At 35.1% G+C, this 22,785-nt stretch overlaps 2 protein-coding genes across 2 annotated transcripts; both read right to left on the bottom strand.

Moving 5' to 3' along the window:
• Window positions 1-8,335: 8,335 nt before the first annotated feature.
• Window positions 8,336-10,499, bottom strand: LOC138855981 (uncharacterized). Its single transcript, XM_070106382.1, has 2 exons — window positions 10,092-10,499; window positions 8,336-9,212 (listed from the first exon to the last, which is right to left on the bottom strand). The coding sequence occupies exons 1-2, from the start codon at window positions 10,389-10,391 to the stop codon at window positions 8,463-8,465; spliced, it is 1,050 nt and encodes a 349-aa protein (XP_069962483.1). The 5' UTR covers window positions 10,392-10,499; the 3' UTR covers window positions 8,336-8,462.
• An 8,388-nt stretch (window positions 10,500-18,887) lies between these two features.
• Window positions 18,888-20,342, bottom strand: LOC106622976 (uncharacterized). The gene is made up of 2 exons (XM_036376606.2): window positions 20,049-20,342; window positions 18,888-19,297 (listed from the first exon to the last, which is right to left on the bottom strand). Exons 1-2 carry the CDS (start codon window positions 20,340-20,342, stop codon window positions 18,935-18,937), a joined length of 657 nt encoding a protein of 218 aa, XP_036232499.2. The 3' UTR covers window positions 18,888-18,934.
• Window positions 20,343-22,785: the final 2,443 nt, after the last annotated feature.

The raw sequence follows: 22,785 nt of genomic DNA, 5'->3' as shown, positions 1-22,785 counted from the left end.
AAGTGTATGTATTGATCAAATTTTGGCAGAGAATCTTTTAAACGAGCTAATTTTATCTTGTCGAATTGTTACAGACTTTCTTCTGAAGGTTTGATGCAAACATTATATCGTCGGTGGCAATTGTAACGTTCTGCGTTCGAACATTGAATATTTGGCAAGAATGTGTTCAAACCTGTGACATAACTTTTTTCAGCTGAAACAGAGTCTTACAGCATATAGGCTTCTAGATAGATTACGGGTAATCACACCTCTTGATGATCAGTCGCTCTCAACTTCAATGCATAGATAGATATGTAAATAAGTGGGGCCAGTAGATGCGTCAGTATTTTTTTTACAAACAGCATCGCATTCTATCTCATCAGCATGTGCATATGTTTTCGTAGTCTGCAGCGTTTTATAAGGAACCCTGTTTGTATTTCGTCCATCAGTTGCTCTCATCCCGTCCCTACTATGCCAATATTAGTATTTTATATTCTTTTTTATCAGTTCCTTATTTATCGTATAAGGGTCTATTGGGAAGAAGGGCTCTGGTCCCGTCTTTCAAAAGTTTGTCTGTTATTTCGTTTTCTTTAATGCCTGTACATATATATATAATTTGCGATTTGATTGTACATGTTGATATCGCAGTCAGTGCCGCTTGGCTGACAATGGGTCTGGGTGGGAACTGAGACTAACAGTGCTCTACTCAATCAGCAGTAAAGGTGAATACACAAATCGCGCTTACTGTTGTGACATCCTACTTGTCATTGAATATGAGGATATACAAGTCTTCAATCGAATAGTTATCAACACAAGGTTTAATCTTGGAAGCTATATTTTTTTTTCTGAGAGAAACCATCATCGTTGGAAACTGAATGTTGTTTTAGAACACCTGATTTCTTTTTATGGCATTGACCTCATTGTCTTAAACAGCTTTTAGTTTCAATTTCTCCAAATCTCTGAGGCTTGGCACCCCAAATATATGCTGCGACAGTATAATTGATGACAGCATCCGATGGGTCGGCTGTTGGAGTTAGCGACAGAAACATTCTACATAAAATTTACTCGAGTGTGCGAGAAAACGACGATCCGAAATTTGTGTAGCATAGTGTAATAAAAAAGCACATATTATTGCTTTGCACACATATTCATAATTTCGGATTTTGTATCGAATAAACATTTTAAATTGATTAAAATGCGATAAATCATAATCGTCGCCTGTCGACCAACCGTTGTTATTGAGCGCGCTTGTCTACAAGAAAAGCAAAAACGAAACACGAATAAAACCATAACTCGCAGCTTAAGACGATTTTAACTCCCGACTTGTGTGAATGTATGGTCTCACTCGTCTTTGCTTGTTTTCGATCACATTAATGCCAGTTTTGGTTTCGCTTCGGACACGTCTTCCCTATTTCGCCTTAGCTTTTTGTCAACCACCAGCTTTTTACGAAGGTGTGCGCGTGTGTGCTTATATGTGCTGTGAGCTTTATAAATTTATGAGCTACCAGCATAATAAAGTGTTAACGGAACGCGTTATTAATGTAAGCGATGCACCTATGTAGGACATATGGATCGTAAAATGTGCGCTCGGCTGCCATGGTAACTGACAAGTATTATTTTGTATTTGGGAAGGGTCTTGTAAGTATTTATATTATTTGATGATCGTCGCAGTTGAAATTTTTTTAGTGTGAGATTATTACCAGGTAGGTCTCGAGTTCAGAATTCGCTTGCGGAAGAAACAAAGTTAGGTAATGGTCCAATAAGTACATAGTCGTACTGTGATAGTAAGAGCAATTCGAATGAGTTTCTTGATCACGTCGATACCATCGAGTAAACATGTATTTATTGGTATATACCAGAGACTAAGAACACTCATGTCAGTTTTCTGGTATTAACAAGGCGTAATCAACCTGGAGAAGCTAAAGCGGTCATAGACATCTATTGTGGTGAATTATTGCAACCTCATATGTTAAAAAAAAGTCACACCTTGGCCAACCCAAAACACAGTAAGTCACCGGGCAGAAATTTCAGCTGAATGAGGATATTATCGACGACGCGGATTGTTCAAAGAAGTTGGAGCATCGTGGGGTTGAGAAATAAATCGCAATTTTTCAAAATTTTCGTTTTCAGTTGTAGGTTAATATCGGACCGTCTTCACATAGCGGGCTTTGTTTTCAGCGCTCGATCGTGGACCTATTAGTGTGTTGTTCAACCTGTTACAGTATTCATACCACAATTATGCAAGAGTTACTCATTATACATCTATATAAGATACTGGTTAGAATAGTTCAAAAAACACACACACACTTTTGTGTACGAAAATAGCTGCTAACATGAGTGATATACCGATTATAGTGATCATCTGAATTTCTAAATTGTCGATGCCGTTTTTAATCATTCTTTTCAAAATATATTATATTGCGAGCTTGATTTGAGATTTTTATACTCTCGCAACATGTTGCTATGGAATATAACAGTTTTGTTCACCTTACGGTTGTTTTAACAGCTAAAACCAATCGAGGGTTATGTCTATATATAAACATCGGGTTACATATATAAATTGTCGGGATGACGAGACTCGTTGAATTCCGTGTAACTGTGAGTAACTCTAACTTGAGAAAAAATTTAGATGTTGGCATTCGTATAACGAGAGGTTGGTATTGTAGATGGGTTGAAACCGACCATTGCCACTCACAAAATGCCGTTAATCGAAAACCTATAAAGTGCTATAACTAAGCTCCAAACTGAGACACAGAACTATAATTAATGTAGGGAATCTCAGAAGTTTGGATCATCTGTGGGCTGAAATATTTCTAATAGTAAGCGTGGCCCCGCCAAAAATAAGTTTAAGGTAAATATCTTACAAACAACTAGCGCTTTATCAACCAAATATGCTGAAGAGGTTTTTTTTTGAAACCGTCTGTTACAGTGCGAAAAAGGGTGAAATCGTTTGATGACTATGACCACTCCCTATATTACGGTTATGTTGAAAATTACTAAATGTGAGATATCTCGCCTACTATATACGTTAGAAGCATCAAATTTTACAGATAAGATGGGACTTAAGGTTTTAAAATTAAGCGATGTAAAAATTGGTCAATGGGTGTGGCACCGTGGTAAATTTTTTTGGTAATAATGTGTCTAGGTCGTCTCGTCAATACTACTCGTAGTCCCCATAAACCTACAATAATTTACGAATTTCAAACTTCCGGACCGAAACCGTATATATATATATACTGCACATAACGTTTTTATTATTTTAGCAGACTTTACGCAGAATATGTCAGTTTACTTGAGGAATGCTAAAAGTTAATGCTATCAGTCCAGACCTTCATCTAGCTGCAATATACCGTATATAATGATTTCGGACTTTCCATGTCATTTGAACCGCTTATGTTGGCCAGTAAGTAAGATATTTTAATTAAATTAAATGAAAAGTTTTCTTAAAAGTTATGTGGTTTGACGCTAAATATGAAAAAAAAACTGACTGGTCTAGATCTTCATAAAAATATCATATTCTATGCCCAATATATTAAATTTAGCCCCTTTGGTTTGAGGTTATATCACATTACAAGTATATATGTACATAAGTATATTGAGTTTATGTCTAACTCCAAAAATATTATATGAACTTTTTAATTTGGCTGGCATACGATTACAAGCTTGCTATATATGCACGTACATATGTATATGTATGGTATATGCCGTAAAAAATAGTGCAACCATGAGAAATAAATACCATTTCCTATATTGATAGCCCATTTAGACAAATGCAATAATTTTTCTTTAATTTATGCTCATTAAGCTTATGACTACTTAAATCATAGTAATAATCCACTAATTTTTGAATACATATATACGCTTATGGTATAACATAGTATAACACACCCAATCGATACATGATCAGTTATCGCACCGTGGCATGCAAGCTGCGCACTGTGATATCAACAGTTTATGCCAGCGATTTGCGGCTGTTGCCTGTGGTTGGTGTAGTTTTCGAGTTGAAAACATACCAAGCAGCTCATAACAAAGCGCTCACGTGCGCCTATTTACCTTTGACCAAGCCATATACATATATTCGAACGTTTTATATGTATGTATAAGTATATGGGCGTGTGAGTGTGCGTGGGGCAATTTGAGCAGCGCGGCCACACGTATGTCTCCCATGCCACTCAGCAGGCAGCCAAGCGTTACGGACAATCAATAAATTTTAACACGTGATCAGAGCAATAAACGATCTGTAATGACGGCGGCAAGGCGACGCGACGGCTAAAGCCGATGGTGATCAGGCGTACAAAGATAACGGCAAGACGGACGAGACGATGATTACGATGACGACAACATCAACAGCGGCAACAGCAACGACGGCTTGAAAGCACGCGTACTCACTTTTAGCTTGTGCGCCGACAGCTTGAAGATTTAAGGCTATCGGAAGATGATTGGCGCTGAATGGAAGCGGGGTGGTTTTCTCTAGTTATTCGACTAATAAGTACAGCAGTAATCGTTAAGAATTAGCAACAATGAGAAGCTGCTTGAGAATAAAGCGGAACGACTAACTAGCAGGAAATTGTATTTGTTTGGCGAGGTGGTGAGTATGTATCGAGGTTATGACAAGTTTCGAGAAAACACGCGAACACCGAGAACATTTAGAGCGATATAATCTGGAACAATGCGAGAGTGTGTACTCAACCATTTGTTACCATGTTATATTGAATATTCATTTATTTGAATTCTGTTTTTTATGCAGATAATTCTATGCCATTTATGATTTAAACAAAATGTCGGCCAAATAGTCACCATGACTCCGTTTGCATTTCTCCGCCCATTTACGCCAATTTTCGGTGACCCGATACAGCATTTCGGCTATAGTGCGTTGAATGTTGTCTTCGAGCTCCTCGAGCGTTGCTGGTTGATTGCCGTAAACTTTTGATTTAACATATCCTCCGAGAAAATAATCTATTGTCTTGATATTGGCACAGTTCTAAATACATCCACCTGACTGACTGGTTTTCTGTGGTTTGTAGGCATTCTTGACCTTCTCCGTATATCGTGAATACCATCTGATACAGCGATATTAAGTTAGATTCATTCGAGAAAATTACGGTCTGCCACTGTTCCACCGACCAACTTACATGCTCTTTGGCCTATACATACTGCTGTTTCCTCATTTGTTGGCTCAAAAATTATTTGTTTTCCAGAACGTTGGCGCGGAATCCCCTCTGAACCTATGGCAAACTTTTGATGTATCCATTATCACTCGTGTTGCATCGCTAGGTAGGTAGGTAGAGTGACTGTCTGTTGCATCATTGTGATTCTACCGGAACTAATGTTCCCTCACTCTATTGTCTCCTCTCTGAACTACCTCGTGCTTCTGATAAAGCTCATCAATGCAAAAAGTTTTATTTGTGCAGCCTCTAAAACGTCATCAAGAAACTATCGATCGATAGTTGCGATTATTTTCCTGTATAGAGCTTTGCATTCGCATAGAAGATATAGCATCACTAAAGTCTCTTTTAATGTCTGACGATAATTTTAAGCGATCAGTAGACAATACCTATGTTGAGCGACTATCGAGTTTCGGACCCTTTCACACCCTTTTTTCAGGGCAATAGAACCTGTCTCCCGAAATTTTTTGATAAAATTTGCTTTAATATCGTCGTATGTTTTTTATAATACAGTACTTTCACAAACTTTTAAACACAATTGATGTTTTAGTGATGCAAATAAACTCTTTCTAGCACTTACTCAAACTAAAGCCAGTGATACCATCTGTATGATTTGTATGCCAAGTACTGTATAAGGTATTAAATACACGTTTTCGTGAAGATACCTCGTCAAATGAAAGAGTTTTACATACAAGCACTTGATTCCGATTGTTCAGTTTGTATGGCAGCTATATGCTATAGTCATCCGATCTATACAATTTCTTTGGCGATTAAATTAATGGCTTAAATAATAATACACGTCAAATTTGATGAAGATACCTCGTCAAATGAAAGAGTTTTCCATACAAACACTTGATTCCGATTGTTCAGTTTGTATGACAGCTATATGCTATACATCCGATCTATACAATTTCTTCGGAGATTGAATAAATGTCTTAAATAATAATATGTGCCAAACTTCGTGAGGATACCTCGTCAAATGAAAGAGTTTTCCATACAAGCACTTCATAGCGATTGTTCAGTTTGTATGGCAGCTACATATGTGCTATAGTAGTCCGATCTCAATAATTTCTTTCGAGATTACATTGTTGCCTTAAATAATAATAAATGCCAAATTTCGGGAAGATACCTCGTCAAATGAAAGAGTTTTCCATACAAACTCTTGATTCCAATAGTTCAGTTTGTATGGCAGCTATATTTTAGATCGATAGCTTAAAAACTGGGGAACTAGTTTGTATATATACAGACAGACGGACATGGCTAAATCAACTCAACTATAAATTTTATAGGATGTCAGACGTTTCCTTCTGGGTGTTATAAGCTTCGTGGCAAATTTAATATACCCTGTTCAGGGTACAAAAATAAGCAAGCGGAAAAAGAAAACACAGTATGTAGATGACAGAGTGGTACGGGAAGCGTCAAAAATTCACAATTTTCGCTTATTTTTATATGCGTCCCTTTTCGCCTGCCACAGAGCTGGTTCATTTTATAAATTCAAGCAAAAATTGCTTGGACAGCGTGACAGGTGCAAAATTTCAGATCGATAACATAAAAACTGAAGGACTAGTTTGTATATATACAGACAGACGGACAGACGGACAGACAGACAGACAAACAGACGGACATGGTTAGATCAACTCAGCTCATCAGGCTGATCATTTATGTATATATTTTATAGGGTCTCTGATGTTTCCTTCTGGGTGTTACAAACTTCGTAGCAAACTTAATATACCCTGTTCAGGGTATAAAAATTAAAAAGGATTAAAATGCCTCATACACTCAGTATGTACTACATTTAATTGGCTTAGTTTTTTAAATCTGTTACAGTGCGAGACTAGCCAAAAATATATCGCTTAGAAAAAAATAGTGATATCAAAAATTTGAGTGAAGTAGAATAGCGTTTTACCAACTAATTAATTCTGTGGATTGTGTTAACTAGAAATCATTACATTTTTTTTATAATTCTGGAGTGTATCATTAGTCTGATGGTGAATTAAATATACAAGTATGTATGTATGCGTATAAACACAATCAATCATTAAAATTGTCCCATAAAAAAAGGAAGAGCAATAGCGATTCTGCTATTAATCAGATATTAAGTTACGTCAAGCCCTATGACTGAACAACCAGACGGGGATCACACTTGGGCATCTTAAAACTATGTAATCTAGGGATTGCTAATTGGCCACCTAGGTCATGCGATTTGACTTCTTTAGCATACTTTTTTGTGAGGATACGTCAAATCAATGTTCTACGCAGATAAGCTTAGACTGACCAGTTGAAACTGAAGCATGGAGAGTGATAGCAGAATCCTTAAAGTCTATGCAAAAAGAACTAGCCACGGTTAGTGGTTGTTTTTATTTCGTGGTGGCAAACTCCTGCCAATATAAAATTCTTCAAATGCTATGGCCCATTATGGACTTAGTGCCATCCAGAATCAGCTAAACTTAAATAAATCAGACTATATCCTCCTGAGGTTAGATTTCAATAGTCACTTTCGGTGAATGTTCCTCTTTAGACGTGAATGGTGAGGAGGTTTAGTAGGGGAAGAGGATAAAACCTCTATCTATACTGACGAGTATTCAATGAACTGGGGAGTAGGGGCGGGAGTATACTCCAATGATTGGCATCTTTCTCTCTATCAGTCTACGAAACTTAGGGGAGATACAGAAAGCTGGCGAGGCAGCTTTGCTAGCCTTGTCGTCACCAAAATTTAATTTCAGTGAAGTCAACAAAGAGAGGAAGGCTTTAATCTCACTGGTAGGTCAGCGGTCACACCAACAAATACATGATAACGAAGCAGATATTGCCCAAATGTGACAAGACTAGAAGTAAGGGCTTATTAAATAGGCTGAGGGATAGTATATATAGACTTACAGCTACTATAACGGGACACTGATCTCTTGGAGCGCTAAAGATGGGGATAAGGAAACAGTTCAACACTTTCTCTGTGACAAACCCGACGCAGAATACTTGGAACCCATCAGTCACCAAATTTTGAATGTCTACAAAAAGCATAACGGATATAAGTAGTTTCATTGAGAGCACCAAATTGTTTGAGGTAGAGGTCTTACGATAGTGCAACAAAATAGCATCCAGCGCTAACCCAGGGTTGCTGCACTCCTACTTACCTATCGCGCTTTCATCAATAGGTATACCCAGATAGATTTATTCATATAAAACTTGTTCAATTGATTGAATAATACAGTATTTAGAACTATTTTATTTACTCGACGTTCATTTGCGATGCAAAATCTATTATTACAGTTTCTATATGTGATAAACATTTCTTCGGCGAGGCTCTTATTAAGACATTATTTATATTAGTGTCGCTCGGCTGAGGAAACTTTCATTCATAAACGAGTGTATCTGAGTTTGACGTCTATAGTCCGGGCCATATCGAAGGGGTAATTCTCGACGCAAGCAGGTTAATATTTGTTCAAATTTGAAATTCGTAGATTTCCAGTTACAAGTGCATGGTGGCATATGCTCGCTCCAATATTTATTATGACAAACATAATTAACATCTGGAGAACGTGTGGACTTAAGTAATGTGAATACTGTGGGCGGCTGGAAATGTGCTTTCTTGTGATGACAAAAGCATGGCGGCATACAAGTGCATATAATTGCTGCTTTCCTTGGTGGGAAATGCTTTGTTGTCCTTTTTGCCGCCTTGCATTCATAGAGTCGGTAGTGTGGTGTACCGCCAATGATCTCGGGTCTTACGGATTCATGAGTATGCGCTAACCAACGTTCCAGTGTTTCCCAATGTGAGAGATATGGTTTACTCTCACGTAGCAATTGCATGCAACGCCATAGTTCGGTGCGTTTAGTTATATTGTAAGAGTGGCCGGTGTTTTTGCGAAAGAGTTTGTATAACTCGTAGTAGTATTGTGACGGTAAAGAGATGCTGCGCATAAATTTCGTCATCTCAAAGTGGAATAGTTGTCGAATGCCGTAAGCTATATGCTTGATATCGTTGAAGTTTTTTATATTCATTGATGCGAGAGCGTTCGCATCAATCAGCAATAGTTTACGTCCCGTAATGAGGTTGACACGAAAGGTGTTCTGAAATGGATGTAAAAGTTTTTTATTCTCACATCTAATTGGGTGTCTCTGAATCTCCTCTGAGGTTGGTCTAAAGATTTTGAGATACACGATATGAGCAGCTTAAATGTATACATTTCCTAGGGTGGATTTATCATATGAAAGCTAAAAATTTAGTGTAGTAGTATATAGATTAGACCACGTGTGGTTCTTAGATCTCAAAAACTTTTGAGCATATTGGCAAATGCGAGCTAATGTGAAAGTGTCTGTGGTTGACGTCTAGGCAAAGAACACATGATGAAGCTTGTTGGTCTCTCTATTTTTAAAGATTTGTCTGTTGTACATATTTTTGGGTAAAATAATATAAGTTTATTGCGCGGTCTCATTCATATCAATATGTTAGTGAACTATTATGATGAAATCTAAAATATAGCTCAATTTTCAAAACGTATAAATATAATATAATAGCCAATGCACATAGAACGTTTGATTTGCTTTGCGTCACACATTTGTTTAGACATAAAAGTTCGATGTACGCTTTTGTAGTAGTACGTTCACATAAAAATTTTTCGACGCGAAACCAAGCAAAATGTTGGGCAACTCTTATCTTTTTACGCTTTACCAAGCAACCGTCGCCACTTTTATTAGAGAAAAAAACTGTAAGCAAAGCGTTCAATGTGGCATAATGTTTGTTTTCTGCGCTTCGTTCTTTCAGTATGAACTGTCACGTAAAGCGAGAAAAGTTGTATTTAAATAGGAATTAAGTTATTAAGAGCTACAACACAAGTTTGAGATGCAAGCGTAGCCATAAATAGTGAATCACATAGTGAGTAAGAGTGATAATAGCCAAACAGTCAGAAGCAATAGTACACAAAGACAATCTTAAATAATATTACAGACCTGATAATGCCGATAGCCATATTTCCTTATCCACCTACAGACATCCTCAGTTGTCCACTCATACACCGACGGTAATGGCAATTTATCTACCAAATTCGATGTTAGATTGAGCAAAGTATCGGGCGAAACTCGAAAAACGATAGGTAATGAGTCTTTGTTGAAAGTTTGGCCCTCCATTCTAAGAAATGGTATATCGCCATATTCATAGTTTTCTAGTTTGGAGTGCACAGGTATCCTATCGATTAGATTCTCCTTCGAATGCACGAATTTTTCATCGGAAGCTCCATATAATACCCGCATTATTTTAAGTAAATCTTTTATTTGGAGCACTTATGTAAAAATATACAAAATAAAAACTTATGCACATGTATTTATGTTGTTATTATATGACAGTATGTACTGAATGAAGGAAAAATCCAAAAGTAAAAAACAACAATTCTATATGTCAAGTTTCACCAAGTTACAAAGGGACTTACGAAAGCATGTAAATGTTTTAAAAAGTAGTATTTTGTAGTTATAATATATATAATATATTGTAGTTAAATAGAAATAAAATAAATGTATTACGTAGTTAATCAGATATTTGTGTTGATTTTATATGTTATTTGAGGTACATACCTATATGGGGGCTTAAGAATATTTGGAGCCGATTTTAATCAGTTTTGGTATTAGGACATATCATTACCAGAAATAAAGGCTATCTAAATTTCATTGAGAAACCTTAGAGATTGACCAATATATTTAAGTTTTAAAGTCTAGCGTTTGTTTGAATATCCGTATATAAGGTATATAGGGATAAGTAGAGTATTGCTCTGATTTCATTCATTGTAGGCAAAAGGGCTCGCTCATATTAGAAAGAGATTCTTTCTGAATTTTATTAAGATTCCTTACATATTGGCTCGATAAAAAATCAGCCATATGCACTAGTGCTTATTTATGGCACTTTATGGGGTGTTTGATGGCGTTTTGTGGAGGCGACAGTAGTCCGATTACGCCTATCTGCAATATCGACGTCTATTGGATGCCAAGGAATTCATAGAGATATCTCAATTTTTACTGCAGTTATCGCTTGCTTAGGCAGATGGACGGACACAGAGTCATCCGGATTTCAACTTGTCTCATCAACATGATTATTCATATATGTATGCATATTAGGGTGGAACGAAAAAAAACATTTTTGGTTTTTTCTTAGCCTGAGGGTAAAATTTGTATACTATAAAAAAAGAAAATTTTTGTTAAATTTATATGGTTTTAAGATTACAAAATGCTTATCCTATGATATTCATTTCAGATGTGTAAATTTATACACACAAGTATGTATGTATTATAGTCACTATTTTAGTGAGACCTGAACAATGATTAATAATATTTTTTTTTTTTTTTTTACAGAAGTTCGAAAGGTTTTACTCGCTTTAATCTTCTGGTAAGGCCATCGTTATTAAGGAGCTGGAGAGCCTCAATGTTGATATGTTGTTGAAGTTGTTGTTCATGACATTGAGCATACTTTTTGATGACGTTGAATACCATAAGTCTAGATCGGTTTAAGGACTTGTTGATACAAGAGTAGCTTGTTGTATACTGACAAGGCAGAATATCTGCTTAATAGCCAGTACATTTTTCTGTACTTAAGTATTAATTCTTCTTGTTTTTTTTGACATGTAATTTCCACCTAAGTTTAGTATCAATTGTCATACCAAGATATTTTGCTGTATTCTCATACGGAACTATTTTTTGGTTCATAAATATTGGTTTGTGCTGTATACGTTTATTGGGGAAATCGATATGCACCGATTGATTTCATTCAGCTTAATGCGCCAAGTAATTGTCCAGCGTTGTACTTCTGCAATGGCTTTTTGTAATTTTTCTGTTGACTCAATATTATTGTCGTAAAATTGCAGTATCATCAGCAAATGTAGCAACAATATTTTCGTTAAATGTTGGTAGGTCACTAGTATATAAGAGATAAAGAACTGGTCCCAATACACTACCTTGCGGAACTCCCGCTTGGATTTTTTTTTAGAACAGAAAAAGCGTATTATAGAGCATAGACTCATTTAGTTTAATTACTACATCTTGTTATTTCGAACTAAATTCTATACAGTTTATTAGCACAAATGAGATATATGTGATGTGGTATGTCAACCAAAAGGGCTAAATGTTATATTTATATGGGGTACTTAAAAACATTACCAGGGGAAGGAAATTCAGCATATTAGGGATATGCGGTTTAGACCAAGGTAAAATGAATGAAAGTATTTTGGAGATAGGCGAAGATCTGGACTCTTTGCAATAACGTTTGGCTTTACTCAAGTATACTCGAAAACATGTTTTTATTTTAGGAAGAAAATCACACAATGACCGAATGTTTCAAAATATTTATATTAGGTATATGGCGGCTAGGGGAAGTATGTAACCGATTTCACCAATTTTCGACACAAAAAGCTCAAATAAATAAATATATGGTATAAAGTCAACCGAAATTTTGAAAATCTTTCTGTTAAGTAAACGGGGATTATCCAACTCCCGGAAACCAATGACCCGAGTTTAACCATTTTTAGCACCAGTACAAATAAAGACGTCCTCTACGTTTCATTGTTTATCTTAGAGTTTGACCGTCAACACCTAAAGGTATTTCCCCGGATTTGATCCGAGATTTGATAGAGTACAAAATGTTCCGTTTCACTCGAACTTGGCCCTTACTTACTTGTTGAAATAACGCCTCCATGTGATATATAATATGTTGTAAATATCATCATTAATAAATCTTTTCATTAACCAGTAGTAATGCTTTATCATAGTAACATTCCATCGGCCTAGGTACCTTGTTTTCAAAATTTTTATGGTTTAATAATTTTGATTAATTTTTATTGGTTTAATGTTTTTCAAAATAATCGTCACGATTATCAGGAAAAAATCCTCATGTGAATCGCAAAAGTTAAGTTTTATACTTATACAAGTATTACCTCCCATTTTTTTATGTTTCTTCAAAAGTTTGCAACAATTTTGTATGTACTGTTATGGTTTTGTGTATGGATTTTCTAAGAAATTACTTACAACATTTTTCAACGTCAGCAAAGCTTTTCATTCAGTAATATTGTATTATATATATATTGTTGCGTCAAAATTGTCATCGGTCATCAGAGATCTAATTTGTGTGCCATCATAATCTTGACAATTTAAATGTACAGAAGAATCGATAGGAACAGAAGCATACTGACTAGAATTGCGTAATACAAGTAGAACACGTTTCAATCTACGTTGCGCAGAATCTAGAAAAATCGCCATATTTTCAATAAGACCAGGAATATTCGTACTATAAACTGAAGACTCTTCCTAATAAAAGAAAGCTATAGCAAGCAAAATGTGCATCAGGAGCAAATAGTTGTTTCGCATAAAGTCTAGACCCAAGAAGTTGTGAAAATTCTCTTGAAAGACCTACAATTTCTGTGGCTAAATCAAAATAGGTGTACAAACTTTCGTTGACCTTTGGGGTTGCAATTTTTACATTGACGATATTCAACTCAGATCAGATATTGAATTTAATTTACACTACATTTAATTTAACTATTACTTTTAGTGATAAACGCTCATTTCAGTTGACGTTTGCTGTAATGCTATTATTTAAGATTAAGGCGTCTTATTTATACATATACATACATACAAACACACACGCAAGTATTGCAATCTGGTGCATTTGGAGCAGGTACATGCCTTGTGCTCCATTGTTTGAACTTGTTAATTGAGTTTATTCTCCAATGAATACTAAATTCTGCAAATTTCTATAGGTATACAGATTTATTAATCTACATTTATATACCAAGAGGGTACATAATTGGCCCTTACCCCTTAGTTACATAATTGGCCGAGCTGCTCATATAATATTGGGACGTGCGTATTCATGTTTAGTAAAAGCCAGACTCGCAAATCTGTTAGCGCACTTAAATACTTACACTTACTTTTTACTTTATTTTTTATAAGTAAATGATGACAACAAGCTTAGGCTATTTGTGAAATTAGGCAATTTGCGGTTCTTATGTACCTTCATGTTGCCAATTGGGTGCCATTTCTCTTGAAATCTCAATTACTGTCCACTATATTATCCAAAATTATTTTCATCTCATGCACTCTCATTTAAATATTTGCATTCAGCTTTTAAATAGCTATCTTGAAAAATCTACATCGGGTCTATTTTCTCATAGTATCAAATAACTAAACATAGAAACATCTTTATTAAATTATGAGCCGGAACTTCCCCTCCTATTTTAGCGTGCGCTTTAGTAGTATACAAATGGAAAACATATAAGTTATAAACCTATTTCGAACAGCTGGAAAGATTTGTGAGAAGTCTTTACAGCACAAAAATACCTTAAAGAAGTTCCCCATGTTACGACCGGTCTAACACTCTAGTAGTACATGCAGACATTTGTATTTAGATCAATCCTAAGGGCTGATATTATTATGGTAAACACAATTGCATTGTGTTGCATATAGCCACAAAGTGGACAATTAAGGTATATCAAGCGGCCCTGCAGGAAAATGTAAACATGCAATAATATGAAAGGAAGAACTAAGTTCGGGTGTTACCGAACATTTTATACTTTTGCAACGTGCAATGCGCAAAGTAGGGAAAATACCTTGTGGTGTTGGCAAAACCTTATATTAAAAAATTTTGCGAAAGAACTAAACATTCATTATTCGACGAAGTCGTTAATGAATTACGATCAAATTTGGTATTTTATTAAGTTATCGAAAATTAAATTAAAATCATCCTTAAATTAAATATACTTAGCATAAATTTAACCGGAGAGGCTAAATGTGACAAGGTCTATACCAACTCCATTCATGTTCATCGCTAAACCCTTAACATAAAAAGTTTTGTTAGAATAACGAAAATTATTATATGTAGTATAATATAATTTTACATGTTTTCGGCATTAAACTAAGTATACATATCAATCAATATGCTAATTTTATTATGTCGAAAACTTCTAAAATGCCATAGCTAATCACTTAATTAAGATATATTCCGCTTATTTGGTACAGGCGATAGCAGAAGCAAGGCGCAACTGTGAATCCAAAGAGGGTTATATGTACATTAAACCTCCTAAACCACTTAAGCTACAATATCCAAATTCGCTTAGGACAAATCCTATAATAACCCTTATCGACAGTGTTGAAATGGATGAAATCAGATTATAACCCCGACCTCTCGAAAGTAAATATAGGTTGTATTTGGGAGTTGGGTTAATTCGTAGATTCTTAAACGCTCATATCAGGTGAAGTTTGCTGTAATGCTATAGCTAACATATTAGGCGATATATGCGGAATGAGATAAGTCGCAAGTTCGAAAATATGATAAATCGATAAGGTATATGGGGCTAAGGGAAGTATTGACTCGATTCAATGCATTTTTTACATACACACATACTATTATCAGAAAGAGAATCTCTCCAGTATTTCGGTAAAAAATTAGCACCAGGTACAGGTTTTAAGACTCGCGATGGTATACCCCAATGTCACTATTTGTGCAAAGTTTTGTCCCGATATATGCTTTGGTGCTAGATTTGTATACTGGAAAGTGAAAGATTCATATGGAATTTAAAATTGTAGTATATGGAAAGTAGGCGTGGTTGTAGTCCGATTTGGCCCATTTTCCTACCGTAGTTTAGAATATATGTATATCATTCATCATAGTGTGTTCAACAATAATAGCTTTATAGGTATGGGCTAGTATTAGAAGTCTTCACAGTGTAGCACATGTTGAAATGCAACCATTAAGTTTCTCTGAGATAGCTATAGCATTTTATGAGTGTCCAATAGCTTTATAATTTAAATACACTGAAATTTAAATAATGTTTTTTATTTCTAACTATCGCATTTGTTGCAGGGTCTTCTGCGCACTTATCTCTGAATGTTACAATTGTGTGAACATAACAATGCCGCTGCACGCTGAGGTACATATTATCAATAACAAATAGATATATGACTATTGTTTCAATGAATGCACAATTTGGTTCATTTAGGAACGAATACACAATACATATTGATCGGGTAGTCACTGAAAGGTGCGTACAAGATGTCATTATTGCCTTAGAATATTTCAAACGAGTTAATATTAAATACTTAACTTTTAATTCTACGAACTTATGAATTGCAGTTTGTGTCATCTAAAGGGATTGTAACCAACCAAGAAGAAGGACTTCAGAATGCGTTTCCTGAAATCTGTAACCTTTTGAACCTTTACCGATGATTTTTCAGAAGGCAATGCTATAACCCATACCTAGAGTCGTGAAACACTGGATTGAGCAGCAAATTAAAATTTTAATGGAGTGGCCATCTTATTCTTAGGGTATTAATATAATTAAACAAGAAGAAACCTTAACTTCGGTTGCACCGAATTGATGAACTTGATTTTTAGGTACTGGTTAGTTTGTATGATGTAGTGATCTGATTTAAACAATTTCTTCCGAGGATGCACCGTTGCCTTGGATAATAATACATGTCAAATTTCGTGAAGATATCTGTCAAATGCAAAAGCTTTTCTTACAAGAACTTGATTCCGATCGTTCAGTTTGTATGGCAGCTATATGCTGTAGTGGTCAAATACAAAAGTTTTCTCTACAACAACTCGATTCCGATCATTCAGTTTGTGTTGCAGCTTTATGCTATAGTTGTCCGATATTCCGACAAATGAACAGGTTCTTCGGGAGAAACCCACGTGTGCAAATATTCAGATAGATATTTCAAAAACTGAGGGACTAGTTTGTGTATACAGATAGTCGGACATGGCTACATCGATCATCATGCTGATCATTTATATATGTATATAATTCATAGGGTCTCCGACTTTCCCTTAGGGGTGTGCCAAATTTAATATACCCTGTACAGGGTATAAATATGTAGGGATGGCTGACCAGAAAAGTATATCACTCAGGGAGACAACTTCAAGACATACAATTATTTATAGATGGAATAAACACCGCCTGGAGGGAAATGTCCTTAAATTATTTAAAGGCCCTCTATAATTACCTTACTGATAGGAATAATTGGGGTTTTTCTCATTACTAAAAAGTAATTATTAAATTAATAAGACACAAATTTTAATATAATAAATTAGAATTCAACAAAGTTTGTGTTGAGCTTAAACTATCATTATACCAATTTTAAATAATTGTATTCATTCAAGTCCTGCATAAAAAAAACTAATTTTTCGAAGAACTCAAGCATGAACAACAAAAATTTTGGATTTATTAAAATATTCTTATTAAGAATTATTAACTATAAAAAAAAACAAAAAAAAATAAACGTTAAATCGATCATTGTTTTAAATAAAAATAATAAAAAGTTCATTTGAAATAGCTTGGCCCTATTCAATTGCATGCCAGTGTATGAGTATTTGGTTATTAATGCACTGGATGTGACAAATATTTCATTAAATACAATATTATTATAAACGAGTGTTTATTATATTTATATTATTATCTCAATGTAGTTTGGCGAATCGTATTATAATGATAACTTTTGCTAGCCGCATCATCCAAATTTCGAAATTATTTAACGAGACACACCATCTGGCTGTTCTAACGCGTTAGAAAGGCAAATAAGGAAGAATTCGGCTACATCTCGTATTCTGAATGGTTTAAAATAACTAAATAAATAATTTTCTTCTAAAGTGAAAATAGTACTGATTTCTTTGTTCCACCAAAATTACTGCCAACGCAGAGCTTTCTGTTTTAGAAACCAAGCTTGTACCGCATATATGTATGCACCATATATTCCATGAACTCTTCACCAACATTGAAACTACATCATAGAGAGCAGGTAGTTTTACCTCAAACACTTAAATTAAGTAGAAACCTCAACTGTAATAATCATCATCATCATTTTCTGTATCTGCCACTGGAGCATAGGGACTCAATAAAGCATTTTCATTTGCTAATGTTTTTTGCTATCATCTTTATTTCACTCCACAATTGTCTGCATTCATCGATTTCTTTTTGTAAGCATCTTCTTCACGTGGTCTTGGGGCGACCTCTCTTACGACTTCCTTGGGCGTTCCGATCCAGAGCTTGTCGTTGCTGGTGACGTTTGGCACCCACACCTTGAAGATACGCCGTAGGCATCTGTTAACAAAGCTCTGAATCTTTTCAGTAAGGTGGTCGGATATAAACCAAGTTTCACATCCGTAAAGCAGTACAGAGACAACGTTGAACCTAAATAGTCTAATTTTGGTTTGGGAGGTTATTTGCGTCGAATTCCAGATTTTACCTAACTGTGTATATGCGTCTTTTGCTTAATATATTTTGGCCAAAATATCCTTCCCTGCATTGTTTTTCGCAGATATTATACTGCCTAGGTAGTTAAAACCTCCAACATGATCAATTTCTTTGTCTTGCAGTATAAAATGATCGTTGCTTTTCGTGTTTATTTTAATTGATTTCGTTCATTAACTCAACTATGATACGCAGGGTGTTTATCTGCTCAACGCATGAACGATTCGGGCGAAATCCGACTTATTGCTTTCTCAGAGATTAATCAAGTTTTGCATTAATGCGATTTAAAAGTATACTGGATAGTACAATAGAACGACCAGGATACCCTGCAACCAGTCCTCGGGGATCTTCTCTTCTATCAAGGATAACAAGAGCTGCCCAAATAACTTCTTTCAATTTATACTTATCGTGACCAAGGCATACAAGTAATAGATTTTAAAAATAGCTTAAAAAATCTTAAATTTTTCCATCAAAATAATAAATCATCAAAAATGCGTTATAATATGTGCATATGCATGTGTATTTATATTTAGTTACCCATTTCACGCTTAATTATGTATGTAAATTTAATCAATTTAGTGCACCAAAAAATTCTTTATCTCTCGTCTCCCGCGACATCCAGTGTTCGAGTATATCCCAGTGGCAGAGATATTTTGATTTTTCCCGCAGCACTTTTATTTGACACCAGAGATCGGACCGTTTTAAATACGCATAACCACTCTTCGTCTGAAATAGTTTGTAGAGCTCGTAAAGATGATGTGGAGGCAATGATATACTTCGCATAAAATTAGTCATTTCGAAGTAGAAGAGTTGACGTATGCCCTCTGCTAATCGCTTGATATCGCTGAAATTTTTTATGTTCATGGCGCATAACGCATTGGCGTTGGTCAACAGAAGCTTCCGTCCTGTGATTAAGTTGGTACGGAAAGTGTGCTAAAATTTGCGAAATACATACATGAGTATATAAGCATTTTCTGTATAATATAAAAATATATGTATATAATATATGTTAAATAGATAATATACTTGTATGTATGTTTAAATTTCAATTCAACAGATCGTATGTAACATGTACTCGTACTCGTCGTAGTAGTTGGTAGCGTTTCCTATTAATGGTTTCACATGGTTTTAGAATCTCATAATACAGTACGCCGTTTTTATTCCAAGAAATACAGAGCATTACCTTGGCGTCATGAATATTCGGCTTTGCCGTTGATTTGGCAGATTGGCCAGCTTACACACATAAGCTTTTGAATATATTCGGCTGCTTGAGTAACCCCCAAAGATTCTGCGGGCTTTTCTTGTGTTTGGCAACTATCTTTATTGATTGATACTTTCAGTTCCTCAACTACAAACTTTTTTGGCTGCCCAGGGCGTTCTACGTCTTCCGTACGTCCAAATCACCAGTTTTAAATCCCTTGGCAAACCATATGAATATACTATACCATACTACCATACAAACAACCGTTGCACTCTGAGCAACATGTAGTTAGAGTTTAGAGTTAAACATTTTAATATTTTCTTAGAACTATTTCACTAAACATTATTCATATCTAGTAGACATTTCATAGCATTTATATTGTAAGTAAATAATTTTGTAAGCATTGCTCAACATTAAACGCAACATATAAATTAATATTTGCAAAATTGTGTGTGTGAACGGGTCAAATTAAATTTTGCTCACCTCATATTGTTGATAACCTAAGCGCTTTAACCAATTACAAACGTCCCTATCGGTCCATTGATAAACGTCTGGTAATGTCAAGGCATCTACAACTTTGACGGCTAGGTGTAATAAACTCTCCGGCGAGACTTTGAATTCAATGGGTAAATCCATTTTATCGTATTTTTTCACGCTTCGCACAGTCAAATGAGTTTCGAATTTAAAAGGTTTACTTTCTACATTCGATATTGGCGAAAACTTGAGCAAATGTTTATTTCCGCGATTAAACTTTGGACTACAGTGGGAGTAAGGCATGTCGGCGCCGTTAAACAGGTACTAACGCTTCTGTTTTGCAAATGAAACGAATATGCGGTAACAAGTACAGCCAAGTAAATATGTTCGTATGTGATATATGTAATTATTTTGTATACCACTAATAATAAAAACAAGAAAAAAGCGTTAACTTAGGTTGCCCCGAAGCTATACTTAATACTCCTCATATATAAAAAGTTTTCATACTAGAACTTGGTTTTGATCGGTCAGTTTGCATGTCAGGTATATGCTATAGTAGTTCGATCTTAACAATTGGAAAATAATTCATGCCAAATTTTGTGAAGATCAAATAAAAGATCTTGTCAAATAAAAAAGTTTTCCTATCAAGAACTTGAATTTGTTTGATCAGTTTGTATGGCAGCTATATGCTGTAGTGGCACGATCTGGACAATGCGTTTCAAATTTGTACTGTTGAGTTTGACAGTAAATAATACAAAAAGTTCATTTCGATCGATCCGGTTTCCGCAAATGATCAACTTATCCACAAATAACTGACTGTCTCAGTATGAAAGGAACGTGTTGGATCGTTGACAAATATTTGGGTATACGAAAGCTCTGTATGAAGTGTGAGCCACACAAGCTCTTGAACCACTGTATCACAAATCATTGAAAACGATGGTAAAATTACAAGAATAAAAATGTTTCCTTATCTATCGTATTCTCTGGATCTGGCTATCATCGACTGTCCATAAATCTTAGAGGAATGTTTGCTGGAAGGAAATCGCCAAGCCTTGGACCTATTTGGGAGCGAAAAGCAACTGATCACAATACTTAGTGAATCGCTCTCGAAGCTAATTATATTTAATATAAAATGGTACGAACTTTTCAGCTTGCCTCTTATAGGGTATATGTTCCTTTTGGTTTCATTATTAACAATTTTTACTGGTGTTCCCCAGTAGAAATACTCATTTATACTGATGAGTATTCTATAAATGTATGTACATATGTCTTAGCTTGTTTAGCATTTGCATTGAATACTTAATTTAAAAGTAACTTTTTCACGCTCAACAGCAGGGCTTGTGCAGCATTGAATGGCGTTTGCTTGATTGCAGCTGTCAGAGTTGCAAAACAAAATCTATTTACATTGATTATGATGATAACCTTAAGGGTGTCATGTCAAATTTGATTTCATAAGTTAGGGTAATCACTTACAAAATGGTAATGAAAGTTTTGAATAATTTGTATACTCTTGCAACATGTTGCTACGGTCTGAGTTGTTTGTATCACCTAAAACTATTCGAGATAGATATAGGTTTATGCATATAAAAATGATCAGGATGAAATCCGGATGTCTGTATGATTGTACGTCCCTACAAGCCACGCCCATAAAACGCCATTAATCAAAAACAAATAAAGTGCCATAACTAAGCTCCACAATAAGATTATTGTTTTATTAATCTCCTGGCCTTTAACGCTCCAACCAATAGTTCATAAACTTTAGACGCGTTTTCCTCAAAACTACTTTTTCAAAGTCCGTGTTCACTGTCATTTCAAAACTACTTGACCGATTCATTTTAAACTTTATACACATTTTCGACATATAAAATACCGCCCCCCTATTTATACATATAATTTTTTTTTTTTACATTAAGGGTGTTTTCCACCCCAAAATGGCCAAAGTTTTAGTGGAAAATAACAGTTTACATTTTAAATAGCCGCCAAAAATTTTTAAATGAAACAAAAATTCTCAGAGAACGTTGGGGGGAAGATTTGATTATAATTTAACTAATTTTTCTTGGTTTTTTTTCGGATAATTTCCAGCCGAGTTATGGTGAACACCGCAAATTGTTTTTTTCTCAAGACGTTCTGGGGGAAGCTCTGTTACCGGCTTATGCTTCAATATTCCTGCACGAAAAAATTACCCTATGTTGTCGAAAGTATGCTCAATAATGTACAAAAGATCCGAATAAAATTACTCAATCCATATTTAAGAAAAAAATTGGCAAAAAAATTCTTTTTTTACCTTAAAACCCTACCCCCCCCCTTTAAAAACGCTTGAATCGAGTCATTACTTCCCTTAGCTCCCATATACTTAATCTAAATATTTGCGAACTTTCGATTGACTTTATTCCACATATATCGGCCAATATGTGAGTTATCTTAATAAAATTGATTGAACGTGTTTTTTGTAATCTTTGTCCCTAAAATGAATAAAATCCAGTGAAAACTTACCATAACTCCCATATAACTAATATCAGGATTTTCAGACGTAGGGATAACCGGACTTTTTTCCTTATATTTCAGAGAGCATCAATTTTTGTTAACAATATGAGGAATTAGTCTTGGTCTAAGCCACATATCTTTAATATAATGAATTCCGATCCTTTGATTGACGTTTTTATTATCAACTCAATATATTAAATTTAGCCTCTTCGACTGAGTTTATATCACATATATCTTATTTGATGATGATTTTCATATAATT

Source organism: Bactrocera oleae, chromosome 3 (assembly GCF_042242935.1).
Source record: "Bactrocera oleae isolate idBacOlea1 chromosome 3, idBacOlea1, whole genome shotgun sequence".
In the NCBI taxonomy this organism is placed as follows: Eukaryota; Metazoa; Arthropoda; class Insecta; order Diptera; family Tephritidae; genus Bactrocera; species Bactrocera oleae.
This window is presented reverse-complemented; position numbering and strand designations above follow the sequence as displayed.

Coding starts and splice junctions, on each gene's coding strand:
- LOC138855981 (XM_070106382.1), bottom strand. CDS start 10,391: ATGCGGGTATTATATGGAGCTTCCGATGAAAAATTCGTGCATTCGAAG. Junction 9,213..10,091: donor ATGGCTATCGGCATTATCAG/GTCTGTAATATT, acceptor CATCCATTTCAG/AACACCTTTCGTGTCAACCT.
- LOC106622976 (XM_036376606.2), bottom strand. CDS start 20,342: ATGCCTTACTCCCACTGTAGTCCAAAGTTTAATCGCGGAAATAAACAT. Junction 19,298..20,048: donor TAGGTTATCAACAATATGAG/GTGAGCAAAATT, acceptor CGCAAATTTTAG/CACACTTTCCGTACCAACTT.